Source organism: Gopherus evgoodei, chromosome 5 (assembly GCF_007399415.2).
Source record: "Gopherus evgoodei ecotype Sinaloan lineage chromosome 5, rGopEvg1_v1.p, whole genome shotgun sequence".
NCBI lineage: Eukaryota > Metazoa > Chordata > Testudines > Testudinidae > Gopherus > Gopherus evgoodei.
In genome coordinates, this window is record NC_044326.1 from 142,985,887 (window position 1) to 143,008,517 (window position 22,631).

At 52.9% G+C, this 22,631-nt stretch overlaps 1 protein-coding gene across 1 annotated transcript in view; it reads right to left on the bottom strand.

Annotated features, from left to right (window-relative positions):
* HOPX (HOP homeobox) overlaps positions 1–22,631 on the bottom strand; it is a 34,134-nt gene that overhangs the window by 1,687 nt on the left and 9,816 nt on the right. Inside the window, exon 2 of the mRNA XM_030565566.1 lies at positions 7,679–7,865. Coding sequence (XP_030421426.1) covers positions 7,679–7,822 — 144 coding nt within the window. The 5' untranslated portion in view covers positions 7,823–7,865. The remainder of the gene's footprint in view (positions 1–7,678; positions 7,866–22,631) is intronic.

The following is a 22,631-nucleotide window of genomic DNA, read 5'->3' on the forward strand; positions in this document are numbered from 1 at the left end:
CACACACACTGTGCTCTCCACAGGAGACTGCATATTGTTTTTTCTTTGCCTCTTGTTTCTTTTAATCTAAAAAGAGTCATCCCCAGTAGATGCCTACTATACAATGATATAATGCCTCAGCTCTGCTGTATTTCCTTAGTGTTCGCCTTTGCCACCTTTTAACACTTACATAATAAAATGTGTCCTGTCATCAATTCCATGGGCCTTCAATAAAACGCCAGCAGCTGAAATAAGTCATCCATACAGACAGTCCAATGTTGCTCTTTGTCTGTGAATAAGCACAGCACTCCTGTGCCTGTGATCTACTATTCTGCAGTTAGCAGTTATTTCTGGAGCTATTGTGGTCACTAGAAACACGAGTGCCACAACACTTTTCCTAACACTTATCATCATTAACAGGGATATTGGCCCAACTTCAGCCTGGTAACTAGCTACTTAAACTTCTCCCTGTCAGTTCAATTAGATGGACTGTTTGACATGTCCTGTCCTAAACAGTTGACCAGTTACCACTTTGCACTTCACCAGTAGTCTCTCTGGTGTCTGATTAGTGACTGCAGGGCACTGCAGGCGGAAAACACTGATATTAATAGTATGAGATGCAGTACATGTGCTATATAACTAAAACCTCAGTCTTGATTTATTACATAAACAACCCTTTTTTCAAACATCCTCAGCTCTATAGGAGTATTTCAGGTTCAGGAGCAGACAAGCTTGTCTAGGAAGGTCAAATTTTAATGTGCAGTAATTTTCATGAGAGAGGGTTCTGTGTGCCCTTTGCCCTGTGTGATGTTTGATCGTTACTTTGTAAAGAAAGAAGAAGTGAAACTTTAGAGCCACAGCACATCTCTAACAAACTAACACACAGCAGGGCCTCTGCCCATCATCTGATGTCACCCTTTAACCAGGGAAATAAGTCTCTTAAGGGGAGACTCCAGTGAGGAGCACGGATTCACTCTTGTAGCTTGTTTTAATCAGGAGATCAGCACAAAGAAGCTCGTGTGTGACTGATTCCCACCCCGTAACAGACCTGGAACCAGCAGCGCAGTGTGGTGTTAGACACAGAGACCTGCACTGCACCCCATTGAAGTGTTACTTTCACTCACTCATGTCAGTTGCACTCTGGGTAAACTGAAGAGGGAGAAGGGTGCTGTGAACAAAGGAATGAATATTACACCAGCTCCACTTATGCAGGCCAGGCCAGAGACTGTTCTCACTATGTTTACACCATTGTGATGCCATTGACTGCAATGGTACTTCTGAGTTATACAGTGTGAGAGCTGGACGGGACCCTTTCCATTCCACTTCCCCTGAGCTCAGAGACAGCCTTCAGCACGTGGCTTTCTCTTTAGATGCAACTTTGGCAATTTTCAAAAAGAAAACTATCATATGGAAATGGCCCAGTGAGTGCTTCGCTATCAGGGCCAGCTCCAAGTTTTTTGCCACCTCAAGCAAAAATTTTTTCCTGTGTCCCCTGGCCCCGCTCCAACTCCACCCCTTCCCCACCCCATTCCAACCCCTTTCCCAAATCCCCGGCCACCCCTCCTCCCTGGGCGTGCCACATTTCCCCTCCTACCCCTCCCTCCCAGGCAAGCCTGAGAGGGAGTATGGAGAAGCGGACCAGCGGCGCACTCGGGGGAGGAGGCGGAGGTGAGCTGGGGGGGTTACTTTCTGCGGCCCTCCCTGCGCCCCCCACCGCCCCAGCTCACCTCTGCTCTGTCTGCTCTCCTGAGCTCACAGCCGCCAGTCTGCTTCTTCCCCCCCCAACCAGGCTTGTCGCAAAACAGCTGAGCAGGCAGCAGTGGAGCAGAGGTGAGCTGGGGGGGAGGGTTACTTCCTGCAGCCCTCCCCGCGTCCCCCCACCGCCGCAGCTCACCTCCGCTCAGGGCCGGCTCCCGGCTTTTTGCACCCCAAGCCCCTTGGAAAGTGCCGCCCAAAGCACATGTTTGGAGTGCTGGTGCCTAGAGCCAGCCCTGTCTGCTGTTCCACTCTCCTGGGTCTGCTCATTGTGCTTGGTCTCTGTGCTATCTGGGCTCATCTGGCCCCCTTCACTGTACTGGCCTCCCAAGACCTTAAGAAGAGACGTAACAATCATAGTCTTGCTTTTCAGCCTGTAGGAGAACTAATGTAGTATGACTGGGTGTCTCTGGGTGTGGGTTTGAGTGAAACACTTCCCGGGGGGAAGCTAATAGCTGACGATTGTCTTTCATTGTGTAAGTGGCTAGGTCTGCAGTCACTCTACTCTCTGGTGGGCATGAGTCTCACATAGGCCTACCTGCTGGGGATGATCTGTTTCCTGGACTCATGAGCTTGCCTCCTACTGGCCAGCAGTGTCTGTGCTCCAGTAGGCTGTAGCTGTTGTGCAAAGCAGAACACCAGGACTATGTGTTCTCGGTGACCCGGGCTGCTGCGTTGTGTGTATGAGTATGGACTGGAACGTTCTCAGGGCTGGTGGCGTCAGCCCTAGATAGAATGAGCTGCATCAATTCAGCCTTGAGCTGGCCACGAAAGCATGGATCACCTTGGGCAGGTCTGTGCCCAACAGCACGGAGCACCAGTTTCTGGCCAGCCATGGAGGGAAGAGAGTATAGTGGGGTGTCCTGGCTGTATGGGCATTCAAGTGCACGAAACAGGCCAAGAGTACCGCTTGGCCCTGGCCTGATCTAAGGTGATGAGGAATGGAAAGGAGGTAGCAAGCTCTTTAGATGGGGGACTTTTTCACTGATCTGATCTGAATGTGGGAGAGCTGGTGTCTCCTCACGCAGCTTGGAGAAGAGTATGGCAGCTGTCTTGGGAAGTAGTAAGGCCCTGTTCTCCCCCTGCCCCTATATATTCACAGGTCTTCTCCAGAGAAGAATGAAAACAAACACATTTGTAATGCCCAGGGGTGGAGGATAAGATCCTCAGCCCATGCTGAGCGTGTAATTAGGTTACACCCAGGTATCAGCCTGAGCTGTATGCATGCCCTTGTGTCTCTGGGTATTGGAATGAACTCAGGCTGCAGCGTGCCTGAGGGAAGCTCCTGACTCTGCTGACTGCCCTGACCAGTGCTGGCTCCGCAGTGCACAGGAGCTGTGCTGGCTGGTGCAGAGTTAGCCTGTCTGCCCTGCTCAGGCCTGGGAACTAGCTTTGGTCCCAAAGAAGGGAAGAACATACTGCAACCAACCACAGGCCTCTGAGCTCGGGTCAAGGCTGGAGGCTGTGGTGGGCCATGTCATGCTGCTAATGGTGGGACATTCTGCGGGAGGAAACGTCTCTCTGACCTCAGCAGGGAAGCTCCAGCCATGCCCATTGCCAACCAAATGCTTCCAGGGAAGGTGTAAAGTGCAACTAGCCAGCTGAGCAATGCAATTCCCGAGAGAGGGAATGGTTCCTGACCCTGGCTAACCTTGTAATGGCAGCCCTGCTTGGCACTGAAGCTGCTGTTCTTCTTGTTGGCCCTCTTCGCCTTGCAGCTTTCTAGCCCAAGCTACTCCCACAGGCTAATGAAATGCTGCATCGAAATGCATTCCCATGGCTCCTTTTAATCCAGTTGCTTTTTTAATGTCCCTGGTGCCCTTTCATCCTGGTACTGACAGCAGGCAGGAAGCAAGCTTTCCAGCTGCTGCGTGTGGCTGGCTAAAGAGCAACACATCAAGGGGCCTTTAAGGTCCAGCCCTGCACTGGGGGGCAGCACTGAGCTGCATGGCACCAGCTTGTGCCATGGGGAGGCTATGCTTAGGAATCATAATACGTCCTCCCTGCCTGCGTGCTGGGGGACTGTGTGCGCTGCACCGTCCCTAAGGAGAATGCCGCATGCCCTTCCCGGTGCATTGCTGGCCCGGGGGTGGTCCCTGACTCCATCTCCTCTCTGCCCTCTGTAGGGGTGCTTGGGAGCACAAGCAGGAGGGGTGGGCTGGAGACTTTTTGTGTGTTCTCTCCCACCAGCACCTGCTCACTTTGGCCTTAATCCATATAATAAGATGCCAGGATTGTCTCTGCCTGTGTCACACAGAAGCCTTGAATAGCTGAGTCAGCGAGAAGCGATGGGAGCAGCTACGAGCATGGCTGAGAGCTTTTTGTTCAGCATATCACCAGGTTCAATCAGTTCTGGGATTTGCGGCCTGCTGCTGTGCAGTCTGTAAGTTCTGATGTTATGCATGACACCTGGGCGCCAGCACGACCTTTCAGCTATGCACTAACTTTCCGGTGGTGAGCTCCAAACCGTTCCATGACCCGGGCCTTGCACCCAAACACACGTGGCTCATAAGTAGTCCTGCCACGAGTAAGTGTGTGTCTGTGTGAGTCTGTCCAAGCAGTTCCCCAAGAAAAATCCATGGCCTGGAGTTTCTCAGCCGTGAGTGAGCTGTGTGTGTGGACAATCCTCCAAAGACTCTGTGTGCATGCACAGCACCCCACGGACAGTCTGGCCCACCTCCCAGGCCTGACCTTGCATCTTGCAGCCAGTCTGGCAGCTCCTGCCTCCTGCTGAAGGAACTTCCAGGATTTCTTTGACCCCTTTTAGTCCACAGAGAATTCTGCTGATGCTACTGATCTGATCGAAAGGGACGGGAATGAGGACACAGAGAGTTAAAGGGGCCACAAAGCAGCCGGCTGGGGGTGGAGCGGCAAAAGGAGAGAACAGCCAATGGGAAAGGGGCCGTTGTCAAGGTGCTGTAAGTTGCCTGATTGGCATTGTAAAAGCAGAGACAGCCAGGGCTGCTGCTGGGAGCCCAGCAATAGAGGAGCCACGAGGAGCCCAGCCAGGAGGGGAAGTGACAGCTAGAGCCAGCCAGCGGGAAAGAAACATGCTTGAAAGGAAGAGAGAGAGAGAGAGATGAAAAGGGGCAGGCCAGGCAGGCTGGTGGGAAGGGACAGAGCCCTGGGGTAGCAAGGGCAGGTGCTGGCGAAGTTCTGGGGAGCAAATTGAGGCTCTGGGAGGGAGTAGGGGAGCACTTACAGGGGTATGGGGCGGGATGGGAGCAGGCTCATGGGTGTGTGTTGAGCATAGGGTGAATGGAGCTGTGGCGTGGGGTGAGGAGTGGTGGGGTGGGAGTCGGGTGGAAGATGGACAGCATAGTTATGGGGCAGAGCGGTGAGATTGTGGGGCTGTGCTCTGGACAGCAGGATTATGGCAGTGTGATGCAGCTGTAGGAAGGTGTGTTGTGAGATGTGAAGTTATGGGGTGGGTTGTGGAGTGGGTTGGGGCTGTAGGGTTATGGGGCAAGGAGGGCGTTATGGGGTGGAGTGGGTCGGAGCTGTAGGTTATGGGCGAAGAGTGGAGTTATAGGGCGTGTCGGGGCTGTAGGGTTATGGGGCGAGGATGGAGTTATGGAGTGTGTTGTGGAGTGGGTCGGGGTTGTAGGGTTATGGGGCAAGGAGGGACTTATGGGGTGGAGTGGGTCAGGGCTGTAGGTTATGGGGCAAGGAGTGGAGTTATGGGGCGGTCAGAGCTGTAGAGTCGTGGGGCGAGGAGGGAATTATGGCGTGGAGTGTGGAGTGGGTCAGGGCTGTGGGGTTATGGGGCAAGGAGTGGAGTTGTGGGGTGGGGTGTGGAGTGGGTTGGGGCTGTAGGTTATGGGGTGAGGAGTCTAATTATGGGGTGGGCTTTGGGGTGGGTCAAGACTGTAGGGTTATGGGGAGAGAAATGAAATTATGGGGTAGTTTATGGAGTGGGATGGGGCTGTAGGTTATAGGGTGAGGAATGGAGTTCTGGGATGGGTTGTGGAGTGAGTCGGGGCTGTGGGGTTATGGGTCGAGGAGGGAGTTATGGGGTGGTTTGTGGAGTGGTTCTGGGCTGTAGGTTATGGGGCAAGGAGGGAATTATGGGGTGTGGTGTGGAGTGGGTCAGGGCTGTAGCTTCTGGGGCGAGTAGGGATTAATGGGGCGGGTTGTGGAGAGGGTCAGGCTATAGGGTTATGGAGCGAGGAATGGAGTTATGGGGTGTGTTGTGGGGTGGGTCAGGGCTGTAGGGTTACAGGGTGAGGTGTGGAGTTATGGGTCAGGTTGTGAGGTGGGTCAGTGCTGTAGGGTTACAGGGATAGGAGTTGAGTTATGGGAGGATTGTGGGGTGGGTTGGTGCTGTAGGGTTACAGGGCAAGGAATGGAGTTATGGGGCATGTTGTGGGGTGGGTCGGTGATGTAGGGTTATGGGGTGGGTTGGTGCTGTAGAGTTACAGGACAAGGAATGGAGTTATGGGGCGTGTTGTGGGGTGGGTTGGGGCTGTAGGGTTATGGGTCAAGGAGGGAGTTATGGGGTGGTTTGTGGAGTGGTTCTGGGCTGTAGGTTATGGGGCAAGGAGGGAATTATGGGGTGTGGTGTGGAGTGGGTTGGGGCTGTAGCTTCTGGGGTGAGTAGGGAGTAATGGGACGGGTTGTGGAGAGGGTCAGGGCTGTAGGGTTACGGGGCGAGGAATGGAGTTATGGGGTGGGTTGTGGGGTGGGGCAGGCTGTAGGATTATGGAGCGAGGAATGGAGTTATGGGGTGTGTTCTGGGGTGGGTCAGAGCTGTAGGGTTACAGGGCGAGGTGTGGAGTTATGGGTCGGGTTGTGAGGTGGGTCAGTGCTGTAGGGTTACGGGGGGAGGAGTTGAGTTATGGGGGGTTGTGGGGTGGGTTGATGCTGTAGGGTTACAGGGTGAGGAGTGGAGTTATAGGGCATGTTGTGGGGTGGGTCGGTGCTGAAGGGTTATGGGGTGGGTTGGTGCTGTAGGGTTACAGGGTGAGGAATGTGGTTATGGGGCATGTTGTGGGGTGGGTTGGGGCTGTAGAGTTACGGGGCAAGGAATGGAGTTATGGGGCGGGTTGTGGGGTGGGTCGGGGCTGTAGGGTTACGGGGCGAGGAGTGGAGTTATGGGGTGGGTTGTGGGGTGGGTCAGGGCTGTAGAGTTACGGCTCGAGGAATGGAGTTATGGGGCGGGTTGTGGGGTGGGTCAGGGCTGTAGGGTTATGGGGGTGTGTTGGTGCTGTAGGGTTACAGGGCGAGGAATGGAGTTATGGGGTGGGTTGTGGGGTGGGTCGGGGCTGTAGGTTTAGGGGTGAGGAATGGAGTTATGGGGCGAATGGTGGGATGGGTTGGGGCTCTAGGGTTACAGGGCGAGGAGTGGAGTTATGGGGTGGGTTGTGAGGTGGGTCGGGGCTGCAGGGTTACGAGGCGAGGAGTGAAATAATGGGGCGAGTGGTGGGATGGGTTGGGGCTGTAGGGTTACAGGGCGAGGAATGGAGTTATGGGGCGGGTTGTGGGGTGGGTCGGGGCTGTAGGGTTACGGGGTGAAGAGTAGAGTTATGGGGCAGTTTGTGAGGTGAGTCGGGGTTGTAGGTTTATGGGGCGAGGAATGGAGTTATGGGGCGGGTTGTGGGGTGGGTCGGGGCTGTAGGGTTACGGGGTGAAGAGTAGAGTTATGGGGCAGTTTGTGAGGTGGGTCGGGGTTGTAGGTTTATGGGGCGAGGAATGGAGTTATGGGGCAGGTGGTGGGGTGGGTCGGGGCTGTAGGGTTACGGGGTGAAGAGTAGAGTTATGGGGCAGTTTGTGAGATGGGTCGGGGCTGTAGGGTTACGGGGCAAGGAATGGAGTTGGGGTGGGTAGGGCTGTAGGTTTATGGAGCGAGGAGTGGAGTTATGGGGTGGATTGTGGGGTGGGTAGGGCTGTGGGCAGGATGGCTTTCTCGGCCCCAGAGCAGGGCTGTGGGCGCTGGGGCACTCACCAGGGTCTGCTCTTCGGTCAGCCCCGCCTCGGCCGCGATGAGGCAGAGGGTGGTGGGGTCTGGGTGCTTGTTGACCTTGCTGAAGTTATACTCCAGGATCTCCAGCTGCTCCTGCGTGGGGCCCACTGGCTGCTCGGTGGCCATTTCCTCTGCACACGGGGTGCTGGGCGAGGGGCTGAGGAGGCACCTGGGGAGAAGAAGGTTCTTCCTGAGCCCAGAGCAGGGAGTGGAGCTGCGTCCCCTCCTGGCCTGTGCTGCTGGTGCTCAGCTCAGCCCTTGACACACAGCTCCAGCCTGTACCCCCCACAGCCAGCTCTACTCAGCAGCCAGAACGGCCATGTTAGCAGGGCGCTGCTGCCGCGCAGCACGTGCAGCACCTGGTCTCTGGGCCCTGCGGGGCCTGCGTGCGCTGTGACTGCCACACTGGCAAACGCCAGGGGAATCTCATGCTGGAGGCTGTCCCAAACCAGGCTAATCTGAATGAGTGAGATTTAGTGTGCTGGCTCATTGGGACCCCCCCTTCATCGTAGGCAGGGCAGAAACAGCCGCCAAAGATACCTGAATGGAGTAACCAGGCCCCCGATGCACAGGCCCAGCGGGCTAGTTATTGCGAGACAATGTGCACCCAGAGCAATGCTCAGTTTGCTACGTGTAAACCAGTCAGAGGCTCCATATCGTTATGTTCCTTGTTCCCACTTGGGTTTGAGCAGAGCCCCTTCACTGGTAACACCAGGAGCTGCTTCCCCGTGAGCAAAAGCATCGCTCCTTCCCCTGGGAGCTGGCACAGACCCTTCCCCACGTGATGGAGGGGACAGAGTGTTGGGCCGGTGTGATTACAACTGTTCAGCCCAAAGATTAGCAGAAAGGCCTAAATGAAATTGTTTAGGGGGATCTGGAAGAGAGGAAATGGGGGGAGAGTGTTAGCTGGTTCACATCAATGTGTATCTGCTTGAGATGTAAGAGCCTGTAGAGCAGAAAACCACCTCTTTCCGTGCTGATTCTGTGATCTGCTGGGCAAAGCTATTTTGCCATGTTTACAGTTCCAGCAGACTCCTGCAGGGCTGATTCCTGTCCACAACTTTAGGTGTTGGCGCCGCTGGTTGGGGATGTTACAGGAATGTGCAGGACTCTGGGAAGGAAGGATGCTAGTTATAGCACTGGGAGAGCCAGTCCTCTGGATCCTGTAGTGCCCTGCAAGCCCTGGTAACAAATTAGTGAATTAAGGGTAACTGCTAAGGGGAAAAAAATGCATTGTGCTTTTTGATTATTTCTCCCTGATGTTGAAAGAATGTCTGAAAGGTTTTTTTACGGCCTGTTTTTTTCCTTGGGTGTATCAGCAATAGAATGGCTTCCCTGCAAGGCTGGACTCCTTATAGAACCGCTGCATTGGAGTGTGACCTATTGGCCGTGATTAGAGCAGTGTGGGGAATGATTTCCCTTCCCAGGAGAACTGTCTAGAGTTCAAAAGACATTTCTGTCTCAAAATTGTCAGAAAAGTCAAAATGTCAAAAATTTTCACGAACTGAAAAATCTGCATTTTGTTTCAGATTGGGTCAATTGAAATGTTTCATTTTGATTTTGACCTTTCTTTGAAAACCACTTTTTTTAAACTATAAATTAACTTAAAAGTTGAACCAAAGTCATTTTAAACTGAAAATGGGATTTTTCGTTTTGAAAATGTCAAAACGGGACATTTTTGACAATTGTGGTTTTTCTCTCAACTTTTTTGAAAGGGGAAATGTGTCAAACCTGCCCTTTTCCCAGGTGACGTTTGGGTTTTGACAAACTGGTATTTTTCCAACAAATAAAGTTATGTGAAAAATTCCCACCCAGCTCTATGTGGGACATGATAATGGCAGGACAAGTTTTGCTCCCTCGGGGTCAGTGGGAGCCTTTCCAACCTCTGGGTGTGCACAAGGAGGAGACAGAGGAAAGCAAACAGGGAAGGGGGCTCTGTCACTGTTTGGAGGAGTGAGAGGGACAGGACGGGGTGGCAGCTGCGGATGTGAGGCGGTTTGTGTGAAGCCTGTATATGAGTTTTCCTGGGGGAGCTGGCGTATGTGTGTGTGGCTGGAGCTGAGGGTGACCAGACAGCAAGTGTGAAAAATCAGGACAGGGGTGTGGGTAACAGGCACCTATAAAAGGCAAAGCCCCAAACGTCAGGACTGTCCTTATAAACACAGGCCAGCTGGTCACCCTACTGAAGCTGGGGCCAGGGGGAGGTGTCTGCATGGAAGAGTGGGTGCATGCTGGCTGGATTTTCAGGGAGAGGCAGTGTGAGATTTTGGGGCGGGGTTCTGGAGTGATGGTGAAGACGGAGGCAGCACAGAGAAGTTGGAAAGGGGCACATAAGAGCAGGAAGGAGCACAGCGATCTACACGTGGGGATGGAGGCTTAGCCTGTTTTCTTGAATAGAAAGTGTAGGCATAAAGGGATTCGCTAACGAGCCATGCTTGAAGCAGGGCTGGGATGCAATGGGCCCAGCTGGCTCCCACTGTGTCTATATCGAACAGTCCCCTCGTGCCCCTATTCCATTATTTCTCCTGCAGGTCCACCTTGGCATGTCCCAGTCCTGATTTTGGTCACTGTGCATGCAGGGCCCAACACCCCCTGGTCTTTTCCAGCCTTTTCCCCCAACCCTTGTTTATTAGCATTGGTAATGGTGTATGGCCAACATATAGACCTGTTCTGCAAAGATTTAAGAATATGAGGAACTTTCCTCACACGAGTAAAGCTCCATTGGACTCAATTATTCACATACTTAAGTCTTTGCAAATGCAGATCTTTAGCTTGCAAGACCCTTAGCAGAGGGACATTCCAGTATTTAGTTTTTGATCTGTTAAGTGTCATGTTCTCCTATGTCACTTCAATGAATGAGAAGGCCAGGGTAGATTCTACTGTCAGTCAAAGCAGTGCATCTTCCCACGGCCCAGAGTCCCATGGTTTGTTCTCAGTGATCCCCACAAGTGCTTTATAGTTCTACTGGACAGCTCCTGCTGGGCTCTCAGGAGGATGAACATCCATTCCCAAAGAGCCCAACCTAGACAGAAGGAATGCAGTCCTCCAGGAAAGCAACTGAAGATTTTCCACACCTGAGATCACCTTGGGGAAATGTTACCCAGTGAGCTTCCAAGGCAATACATTTGCTTGGCACCTAAACAACTCCGACACAACTTTTGAACTACTGATTGTGGAAATATTTCTTATATGTGCTAAGCCTGAGTTTCCCATGCCTATCTTCTGTTTCATTGCTGGGGGATTTCTGTAGTATTTTGACATACTTCTCATTCTAAGGCTGAGCAGGTCACACTATTTCACATGGTTGTGATACGTGTTCATACCCTGTTGGAGAACTGCAAAACAAAGGTTTGTTTGCTAGCTCTTAGACACCAAGAGGACATAGCTGCATAAACTGTAATCTTAATAGCTCCAAAATATTCCTGTGTTCTCCCAGGTTACTGTTTTGTTCGTAGGCCCTAGTGCATTTCTAGTACACAGCACTGGGGGAAAAGCTTCATGCGAAACCTTTGTTTGCCAAAAAAAAATAATAATGAAGATTCTGGTCAGCCAGAACAATTTGTGAATTCAGCAAATTGTTTTGGTTGGATTTTTTTTCCCTTGGAAATGTTGAAACAGTTTGTTTCAGCTGTTTTGAGATTAAATGTTTTGACTTTTCATTTCAGAAAAGCAGTTGGTATTGCGATGTCCCGTGGTCACTGGACAGGTGACCTGCAAAACGCTGACCTCTGCTACCACTCAGCAGAGGGGCAGAAACCTAATTTGTGCATCAATCTACAAGCTGCTGCACAGGCAGAGGATGCAAAGGCCACCTGAGGCACAGGGCAGTGGAAATGTGTCCTGGCAATGTGCTGTCACCCGGTGCAGTGCACGTAGAGTTGTGTGACGTATTAGTGTTGCTTTCCAAGTCACCACAGAGAACTGCAGTAAAGGAGTCAGAGCTCTTTAACTGTCCCTGTGCTGGGACATCCCTCCTGAGCCCCTGGCCTATACAACTGCACCTGCCTTCACATCCATCCTCAAAAGCCACATCTTCCCTTGGGCCTTACCCTGCCCCAGCTATCATCTAGCGCATTGCCCCCAAATGTCCAATCAAACATAATGTCCAGCTACCCTGATTTCTACCCTGGTTCAGTCCAGCTCTGTGGCTCTAGCTGGACCCTCTATAGAAGCTGCATTGTAGCCTAATGCTGGAGTGATGGTTTGGGGGCTCAGTGTAACAGCCAGGTTAGACAGAAAGAAAGAAGGAAGGGAACAGTCAAGTCAGAAAAACGTGCAGTTACCAGTGTGAACCCCAGAGCTAGAGCGCTCCTCCTGTAGGAGAACAGGGAAGGAACGAGCTGTGGCAGGCTTCCCTTACACATGTTGCATGTGTCACAGTGGGGAAGTGAGGTACCAGGAGGAAGCATGAGGAGAGCGCAAGAGGGGAGGACTCCTACCTCATACTAAGCCCTAGTCTACACTATGAGTTTAGGTCGAATTTAGCAGCGTTAGATCGATTTAACCCTGCACCCGTCCACACGATGCAGCCATTTTTGTCGACTAAAAGGGCTCTAAAAATCTATTTCTGTACTTCTCCCCGACAAGGGGATTAGCACTGAAATCGACATCACCTGGTCGAATTTGAGGTAGTGTGGATGCAATTCGACGGTATTGGCCTCCTGGAGCTATCCCAGAGTGCTCCATTGTGACCGCTCTGGACAGCACTCTCAACTCAGATGCACTGGCCAGGTACACAACAAAAGCCTCAGGAACTTTTGAATTTCATTTCCTGTTTGGCCGGCATGGGGAGCTCATCAGCACAGGTGACCACGCAGTCCCAGAATTGCAAAAAAGCTCCGGCATAGACCGAATGGGAGATACTGGATCTAGTCGCTGCATGGGGAGAGGAATCCATGCTATCAGAACTCTGTTCCAAAAGACGAAATGCCCAAATGTTTGAAAAAATCTCCAAGGGCATGAAGGACAGAGGCTACACCAGGGACCTGCAGCAGTGCGGTTTGAAAATTAATGCACTCACAACAGCTGGAGAGCAGAGTTGCAGAGGAAGTGGTGGGTGATGATGGTTTGCAGACCTACTGCATCGTCTGCTGCCAGCAGCACCCCAGTACACAGCAGCAGCGGTGATGGTGAGCTGAGCTGAGTGGGCGCCATGCTTGCTGTGGTATGGCATCTGCACGGAAAAAAGGCATGAAACGATTGTCTGCCGTTGCTTTCATGGCGGGAGGGACGACTAATGACATGTACCCCAAATCACCTGCAACAGTGTTTTTGCCCCATTAGGCACTGGGAGCTTAACCCAGAATTGCAATGGGCAGCGGAGACTGCGGAAACTGTGGGATAGCTACCCACAGTGCACCACTCTGTGACTCGATGCTAGCCACGGTATTGAGGACACTCTCTGCTGACCTACTGCACGTAGTGGGGACATACACGATTGACTGTATAAAATCAATTTCTAAAGATTGACTTCTATCAATTCAACCTCATTTTGTAGTATAGACATACCCTGAGAAAGCAGGGCAATCAGCAAGTTATCTTAAGTGCTTATACACAAATGCAAGAAGCCTGGGAAACAAGCAGGGAGAACTGGAAGTCCTGGCACAGTCAAGGAATTATGATGTGACTGGAATAACAGAGACTTGGAGGGATAAATCACATGACTGGAGTACTGTCATGGATGGATATAAACTGTTCAGGGAGGGCAGAAAAGGTGGGGGAGTTGCATTGTATGTAAGAGAGCAGTGTGACTGCTCAGAGCTCCAGTATGAAACTGCAGAAAAACCTGAGAGTCTCTGGATTAAGTTTAGAAGTGTGAGCAACAAGGGTGATGTCGTGTTGGGAGTCTGCTATAGACCACCAGACCAGGGGGATGAGGTGGACGAGGCTTTCTTCCAAAAACTAACAGAAGTTATTAGATCACATGCCCTGGTTCTCATGGGGGACTTTAATCATAGGTGCTGATTCCATGGGTGGTCCAGGATGGAGCACCCACAGGGAAAAATTGGTGGGTGCTCTGCACCCACCGGCAGTTCCCCGCCCTGCCCCCAGCTAACCTTCGCCTCCACTCTGTCTCCTCTCCTGAGCATGCCACTGTGTCCTGCTTCTCCCCCCTCCCAGCGCTTGCGCCGCAAAACAGCTGTTTTGTGCGAAAAGTCTGGGAGGGAGGGAGGAGGAGAGGGAAAGTGGTGTGCTTGGGGGAGGAGGCGGGGTTGGGGTGGGAATTTGGAGAGGGGTCCAATAGGGGCAGGGAGGGGCAGAGTTAGGGAGGGTACTTTGGGGCAGGGCGGAGTCAGGGCAGGGGCGTGAGCACTCACCGACGCAGAAAAAAGTTGGCGCCTGTGACATCAATCACCTTGATATCTGCTGGGAGAGCAATACAGCAGTGCACAGCCAATCCGGGAAGTTTTTGGAAAGTGTAGGTGACAATTTCCTGGTCCAACTCTCTAGGAACCAACCAGAAGCAGAGCTCTTCTCGACCTGCTGCTCCCAAACCAGGAAGAATTAGTAGGGGAAGCAAAAGTGGATGGGAACCTGGGAGGCAGTGACCATGAGATGGTCGAATTCAGGATCCTGACACAAGGAAGAAAAGAGAGCAGCAGAATACGCACCCTGGACTTCAGAAAAGCAGACTTGACTCCCTCAGGGAACTGATGGGCAGGATCCCCTGGGAGAATAACATGTTGGGGAAAGGAGTCCAGGAGAGCTGGCTGTATTTTAAAGAATTCTTATTGAGGTTGCAGGAACAAACCATCCCACTGTGTAGAAAGAATAATAAATATGGCAGGTGACCAGCTTGGCTTAACAGTGAAATCTTTGCTGATCTTAAACACAAAAAAGAAGCTTACAAGAAGTGGAAGACTGGTGAAATAACCAGAGAGGAGTATAAAAATATTGCTCAGGCATGCAGGAGTGAAATCAGGAAGGCCAAAACACATTTGGAGTTGCAGCTAGCAAGAGATGTTAAGAGTAATGAGAAGGGTTTCTACATAACAACAAGAAAGAAGGTCAGGGAAAGTGTGGGCCCCTTACTGAATGGGGGAGGGAACCTAGTGACGGAGGATGTGGAAAAAGCTAATAGACTCAATGCTTTTTTTGCCTCTGTCTTCACAAACAAGGTCAGTTCCCAGACTGCTGCACGGGGCAGCCCAGTATAGGGAGGAGGTGACCAGCCCTCTGTGGAGAAAGAAGTGGTTCGGGACTATTTAGAAAAACTGGATGAACACAAGTCCATGGGGCTGGACGCGCTGCCTCTGAGGGTGCTAAAGGAGTTGGCGGATGTGACTGCAGAGCCATTGGCCATTATCTTTGAAAACTCATGGCGATCGGGGGAGGTCCCGGATAACTGGAAAAAGGCTACTGTAGTGCCCATCTTTAAAAAAGTGAAGGAGGATCAAGCCAGTCAGCCTCACCTCAGTCAATGGAAAAGTCATGGAGCAGGTCCTCAAGGAATCAATTTTGAAGCACTTTGAGGAGAGGAAAGTGATCAGGAACAGTCAGCATGGATTCACCAAGAGCAAGTCATGCCTGACTAACCTAATTGCCTTCTATGAGGAGATCTGTGGATGAGGGGAAAGCAGCGGATGTGTTATTCTTTGACTTTAGCAAAGCTTTTGATACGGTCTCCCCTGGCTTTCTTGCTGGCAAGTTAAAGTATGGGCTGGATGAATGGACTATAAGATGGATAGAAAGCTGGCTAGATCGTCGGGCTCCATGGGTAGAGATCGATGGCTCCATGTCTAGTTGGGAGCGGTATCAAGTGGAGTGCTCCAAGAGGGTTCCAAAGAGGATGTATCTAGACTGTGCATAGTGGTACCAGATGACAGAGCAAGGAGCAATGGTCTCAAGTTGCAGTGGGAGAGGTTTAGGTTGGATATTAGGAAAAACTTTTTCACTAGGAGGGTGGTGAAGCACTGGAATGGGTTACCTAGGGAGGTGGTGGAATCTCCTTCCTCAGAGGTTTTTATGGTCAGGCTTGACAAAGCCCTGGCTGGGATGATTTAGTTTGGGATTGGTCCTGGTTTGAACAGGGGGTTGGACTAGATGACCTTCTGAGTTCCATTCCAACCCTGATATTCTATGATTTTATGATTCTATGGTGTGTTGTGTTGCATTGTCTGGAATCTGTTTGTGTTCTGTTTCTAGGAATGACAGCAGTTTGTTAACATGGCTGGTTATGAAAAGACATTTGAATTGTGCAAGATACGCCCAGTAGGAAGTGGGTCACCCTGAGCTGACAGATTGTGTGTGGTTTGATAGGCTGGGAATGCATGCTTCCAAAAGGAAGAGAGGGGCTGTACTGGAAAGGGAAGTGCTTTGACCAGGAGTCCTGCCTGGCTCTGGGTTTTGTACCTGGGGATAGATCTGGCTTTAGGTAATGCGGGGCCCGATTCAAAAGAGCTGCTGCCGAAATGCCACCGAAGACGGCAGCAATTCGGCGGCAGCTGAATCAGTTGCCGCTGTTTCCGGCGGCACTTCGATGGAGGGTGCGGGGCCCAATTCCCTGGAATCCGAGGAACTGCCCTAAAGCTGGCCCTGCCTGGGGACCCTGAACCCTCCATAGGGCTGTCTTCACTGCACTAGGCTTCCTGGTGGCAGAGATGAACTTCGTGGGGCCTGCGCAATGGCGACAGACCTAGAGCTGAACATCATGTGTGCCCTGAGTGCTGGGGCAGGAGCTCAACTGGCTGAGACAGTCACAGATCAGCAGGGGACCTGGTGGGGTGGGTGTTGCTGGTACAGAGCAGCCTGGCTGAGGAGTCGCCTCCTAGCGCCCACTTGATGAGCACTGGGCCTAATGGGATCTGTGAGTGAGGTTTTAGATGGATGTGGGCCCACAACAAGCAGGACACCTAATAACTGGGATTGTGGAGTGTGATCATAGAGTCACAGGGTTGGAAGAGACCGCCTGGGTCAGTCTAACCCCCTGCCAAGATGCAGGATTTGTTGTGTCTAAATCATTTGAGACAGGTAGCTCTGTCCAGCCTCCTTTTGAAAACCTCCAGTGAAGGAGTTTCCACAACCTCCATAGGCATCTGTTCCATTGTCCTACTGTTCTGACAGTTGGGAAGTTTTTCCTGAGCTTTAATCTAAATCTGCTGTGCTGTAGTTTGACCCCATTGCCTCTTGTCCTGCCCTCTGTGGCAAGAGAGAACAACTTCTCTCCGTCTTCTTTATGGCAGCCTTTCAAGTATCTGAAGACAGCTTTCATATCTCCCCCTTAATCTCCTCTTGTCCAGACTAAACATACCCAGTTCCTTCAGCCTTTGCTCGTATGGCTGCATTCCATCCCTTTGATCATCTTTGTCGCTCGTCTCTCCACATCCTTTCTATACACCAGTGACCAGAATTGGACAGCTTGGGTTTTGCCCATTTTACTGCTGGTAAATATATAGTGACTGTGTTTTTCCCAAATAAAAGGTGTGCGCGGTTCCTTGTTCCCACGGACTCTGAGTGCTGGGAAATGGGGAAGAACTGCCTGCAATGGTGACCAGGGAATTTAAAAGTTAAGTTCTTGAAAGATGGACATGACTAAGGTTTTAATGGGGGAGAGAGGGAGGCTAGAGCCACATGTTTCTAGAAAGGTCCCCATGGCATCTCATTGGAGCTGGCCTGGATTAGAGTCATGGACAGCTGACTGCTCCACCAGCTGAGAAAAAATGGTCTCCAGGCACAGGTGTACTTGTGGAGGTGGAAATTCCACTCTCCCCATTCCTACTCCCCTTCTCCAAAACACAACGAAGATCTGGCTTGAACTTGCTGTGAAAAGGCAGCAGATTCTGACTTCAAAATCAAACCTTGTATCCTGCTTTGTCACCAGATATTGCTAGGAATATTGGCCTCTCTCAGGACCCCCATGTAGCAGCTTTATTTTCATGTCCCAGAAGGACTTGGTACAACCCCCCAGGCCCACAAACCAGGGTGGCTCTCTTGAGGCTGACAGTCATAATCTCTAAAGTGCCAAGGTCTTATTGAAAGACTATGACTCCTAACTGCCAAAGGCATTTCTGAAAACGGGGCAAATGCTCGTAAATCACAGATGCAACCATTTAGGCGACCTAGGCGGTCGCCTAGGGCACTAGGATTTGGGAGGCGGCATTTTCTTCGGCAGTGACTGCAGCGGCCGGATCTTTGCCTGCCCCTGTCACCACCGGCATTTAGGGGGAGGGAGCTGGGGCAGGGGAGCGCCTAGAGGGCTGCCTGCAGCAAGTAAGGGGGTTGGGGCAGCATGAAGGGGAACTCTCTGCCCCTAAGCTGACTGGCGCAGCAAGCCTGGGAGACAGGAGAAGTGAAGCAGAGATGGCGTGTTGGGGGAGGAGGCAGGGCAGGGGTGAGCTGCTTCACTTGTCCCGCCTCCCAGGCTTGCGGCGCCAATCAGCTTAGGTGCCACAAGCCTGGGAGGCAGGAGAAGTGAAGCAGCGACGGCGTGCTTGGGATGGAGGCGGAGCAGGGGTGAACTGGGGTTGGAGGCGTGCCTCAGGGTGGAGGGTGGGGGGTGGGGAGCTGCCACAGGGGGGCACCTCAGGGTGGAAGGAGGGAGCTGCCGTGGGGGGCGCCTCAGGGCGGGGGCTCGGGGACGGGGGAGGGCGCAAGGTGGAAGTTTCACCTAGGGTGCAAAACATCCTTGCACCAGCTCTGGTCACAGAGGGTCTTTTGAAATGCTACCCTCTGTCTCAATACCCTTTGATCTTTCTGCTGCCAACTCCCTGTCTGGAAACTCCTGTTGGAGCCACTTCTGCAGAAGGCAGCATTTGCTAGTGAAATCATTGTTTGGCAATATGGAAAGTGGTTATAAATAACACTGTGCCCCAGCTGTGCAACCTCCACCATCACATGACTCATTGGTTGAACACTGATGGTAAAATGCATTGCTCAAACACAGAGCTTCTTTCCTGTGTCCGAGAATGCTGCAGGACAGTAACCACCCACGTGGCTCTGGGATGTACTGATGTGTGAAATGGGTAGGACCAGCTCATTTCTTCTTGTTACAAAACAAAAGAATGACCAAACAATTCGCTTACCTAGTGAGAGGAATAGGACATCATTGCTTGTGCAAACTTAATTACTGCCTCTCCCTCACTAGTGACCCACACAAACAAAATGAGTAGCATGCTTTTCTATTGCGTCCTCCAGCACCCAGCTACAGGAAAGCCAGTGTCGTCCTGCCTGATCAGCAATGTGGAGTACTTTGCTTAGAAATATGAGTGACTCCAACAGAGCACGCAGTTGAGAGACAAACATAAGAACATAAGAACGGCCGTACAGGGTCAGACCAAAGGTCCATCTAACCCAGTATCCTGTCTACCGACAGTGGCCAATGCCAGGTTCCCCAGAGGGAGTGAAGCTAACAGGTAATGATCAAGTGATCTCTCTCCTGCCATCCATCTCCATCCTCTGACAAACAGAGGCTAGGGACACCATTCCTTACCCAGCCTGGCTAATAGCCATTTATGGACTTAACCACCATGAATTTATCCAGTTCTCTTTTAAACGCTGTTATAGTCCTAGACTTCACAACCACCCCAGGTAAGGAGGTTTTCCTACCCAGCAGTGGGGAGGCAGCACATGTAGACATACCCGAGCCAGTTTGGATCAAGCTAGCTCCAAGGCGGCTCAAGAGATGATAGCAGTGAAGCTATGGCAGCAAGGGCAGGGGCACGGCTAGCCCCATTCGGGACTTGGGTGTGTAGTTGAGCCACTCGCTCTAGATCAATGGGAGCTCAGATACAGTATGTGTAGACATGCTGCAGTCGCACCTCCTGACTGCACTGTAGACACAGACCTGCCGCAACTTAGACAGGTGGTGTTTGTCCGAAAAGATAGTGGCCCCAAACTGGAAACCTATATCTGGATGTAGGCTCCTTAATTAAAATAGCATGTATAGGCTGAAATTTAGGCTGGCAAGCAAAGGACAACCCAGCTGATTGTAACTGCCTTGTGGGGCTAGAAGGCAGTAAATGGTCCTGCGAGTACCTGAGTACTGGATTTGCCAGGCTGGCTGAGTCCATCCCAATGCCTGGAATTGTCTCACTGGCCACCGGTGTCGTTTGCCGAAGGCCAGTTCCCTGCCTGCCATCCAGCAAGGGAGCGCGCTGGAAACCCCGATGCTTCTGGCTGAACTGGAAGGAGCAGGGAAGGGCGAATTCCAACCCCGGCCAGGAGGTGGTGTCCTGTGTGCGCCCAGAGACGAGCACTCAGGAAAAGGGCAGGCTCTCCAAAGAAGCTGGTGCTGGCCATGCTAGGCCAGAGCGGTCTTCCCTGGTGAGGGAGCAGCCCCCAGTGACCCCTGCACCTAGAGTCATTGCCCCAGGCACTCTGGGCTGGAGCCTCAGCACCCTGAAGCAACCGCTAGGCCTCACTCTTCCAGCACCACTGGCTACAAGGTTGATGTAACGCTCTTCACGGGCGTTCCCCTGGCCTAGAGGAATCGCTGCCTCTCCGCCATCACCGTCATGTGGGGTGAGGAGCAGGGGGCAAGGTGTTCCCTCCCAGATGCCAGGCACCTGTCTAAGCACCTATACAGGCCCCATTCCCATGCAGCCTGAGCATTCGCGCTGCTCAATGCATTTGCCCTCCTGACACCTCATGGGGTGGGGCCAGACTGTTAGCTTCATTACACAGGTGGGAGCTGGAACACGGGGGAGAGTAAGTGTTGAGCACAGGGCCCCAGGGAGTCAGGGGCAGAACAGGGGCTGACCCAGGTCTTTGCATCTCACTTTCCTCTGCCACCAGCTGTTTGGAAATGTCCATCTGTCTCTCTGCCCCATCTTCAGACCTGCTCCAAAACCAGATATTTCTGGCTGTCTGCTGTTCTGCAGCTCTGTGGGGTCTGGGCACGGCGGAACCCACCCAAAGGAAAGCTGTCGTGTCTTGCCGTACAGCAGAGTCGCAATGGTTACTCCCCCAGCCCAGCTGTCTAGCCTCCCACTGCGGAGATAGGGCTGGTTTCCATGTAGCACGGCTGTCTAGTATCTGCTTGGGTGTGCAGGGCGAGCTAGACCGGTTTGCCCTACGTGTGTGTCAGCTACAAGCCCAGCCTGGGCAGGTTGTCTGTGCTGTTTGGAGGGAGATGTGTTTTCCTCCAGCTCCCACCCCTCCAGTCTCTACTGTCATGTCCTCCCTATTGCCTCTCTGTCCTCGGTTTCATCTCTTGCCAGGCCCCAGGCCTGGAACGCCGCCCTCCCTTCCTGCTCGGTGTTCAGATCCTGCCCGTGACATTCTGTTGAGCGTCACTAATCTCACTGCTTCAGGCTAGGCCAGAGCCAAGTTTACAATGGCACCAGTGGCTCCATGGAGCCAGGCCCATACGCAGAAGGAGCCCCGGCCTGCTCCACTTGCACTGCGCCCCGAGACCCCTGCTGGCTCCCCCCCACAGCCCTTGCTCCTCTCGGCCTACCCCCCAGCCTGGCCGAGGGCTCCTCTCTACCCCCTGGCCCCACCCCGATCCTCTTAGCCCCCAGTGCACCTCCAGCTCTGGACAGTCTCAGCTTCCCATCACCTGCGGGGCCCCACCTGTCTCCCCAGAGCTGACTTGTCTGGGACTGGTGCAGAAGCCTGGCCAGTCTCAGCCGCCCAGGGGCAGGTGAGGGGAAGAAACAGTGTGGAGGGCTTGGGAGGGCCCCTCCAGGCAAGGTCGTCTTGAGGGACCCCAGCTGGGGCAGGTCCTGGCCTGGCTGATCGTGCCACTCCCAAGGGGCCGGAGCAATTCCGGGCCCTGGCTGCACTGCCAGCTCAGCCTGGCAGACACAGTCACCTCCCAGCAAGGCTGGGAGGCAGGGCTTGGGGGAGTGGGTCTGTGGAGAGTCTGGGGGTGCTGGGCTGTGAAGGGGCAGGGAGGATGTGTGTGTGTTGCGGCACTAGGGAGTGGGGGTTCTATGGGGGGGTGCTGGGCAGTTAAGGTGGGGCTGTGGGCAGGGGGGCGCTGGGCAGGGGTGGTGGTGTGCAGGGCGCTGTGCATTTGGGTGCTGGGTCTGGGGGGCGCTGGGCATAGTGGGTCCAGGGGGGCTCTGGCCATAGAGAATTGGGGGATATTGGGTGGGTGAGCTTGGCATGGGCCCGTCCCCGAGGGAAAGGGGCACACTGGCAGCACCAGGCTGGGCAGGCCACTGTGGTTCTGGCAACTGCTGGTTTGTAAATAGTGCCCTCGTATTGGGCGGGCCACTGCCATGCCATGCCATGCCCCATTGTCTCTGGCTGGCCCCTCGCCCCAGGGAATAACCTCCCCGCGCCATGCTCCATTGGCTCCATGGGCGCCCACAAAAGGCCCACAAAAGGTTAATCCGGCCTCCTGGGCCTTCATCTGCCCAGCGTCTGTGGCCGACAGCACTGGGCCCAGCACCGTGGCCCTGGGGCAATCTGGAGCCCGTTTGGGGTGCAAGCTCCCCTGGCAGGGCTGGGGCCAGCTGTGATAGGCTCAGAGCCCTGGGCATGCTGAGAATACTCAGTAAACAGTCGTTCTTTAAAATGTGTTAATTTTATGCATGCCAATTTGCATATGAAATTTAACACGTGCATATTTGTTTCCCCAGTTCAGCTTTATAGCTGTTTTGTTTCTTTTAGCACTCTCCAGTGAGTGACTGGAGCCAGAGGCAGCTCAGTGGCAAAGCAGTTTCCAACGGGAGAGATATCCCTGCAATGACTTCAGGCTCAGGAGCGGCAGGGGCTGCTGTTCAGTGTTCACCACTCATGACCTCTGGCCTCAGGGTCTGTGGCCCTCAGCCTGCCGATTCCCTTTCCCTCACTAGCCCCAGTCTGAGGCTTTGATCGCGCTCCCCTGACTTTGGAAACATATGGTAACCTCAAGCTCGGTGTGTTTACACTGCACACTAAACCCAGGCCTGGACGCAGGTTTGAGGCTATCCCCACTCTGGTCCACACAGAATCAGACACTCAGGATGTGGGTCTTAGGACCCTGCGAAGGGGGCCAGAGCCTAGT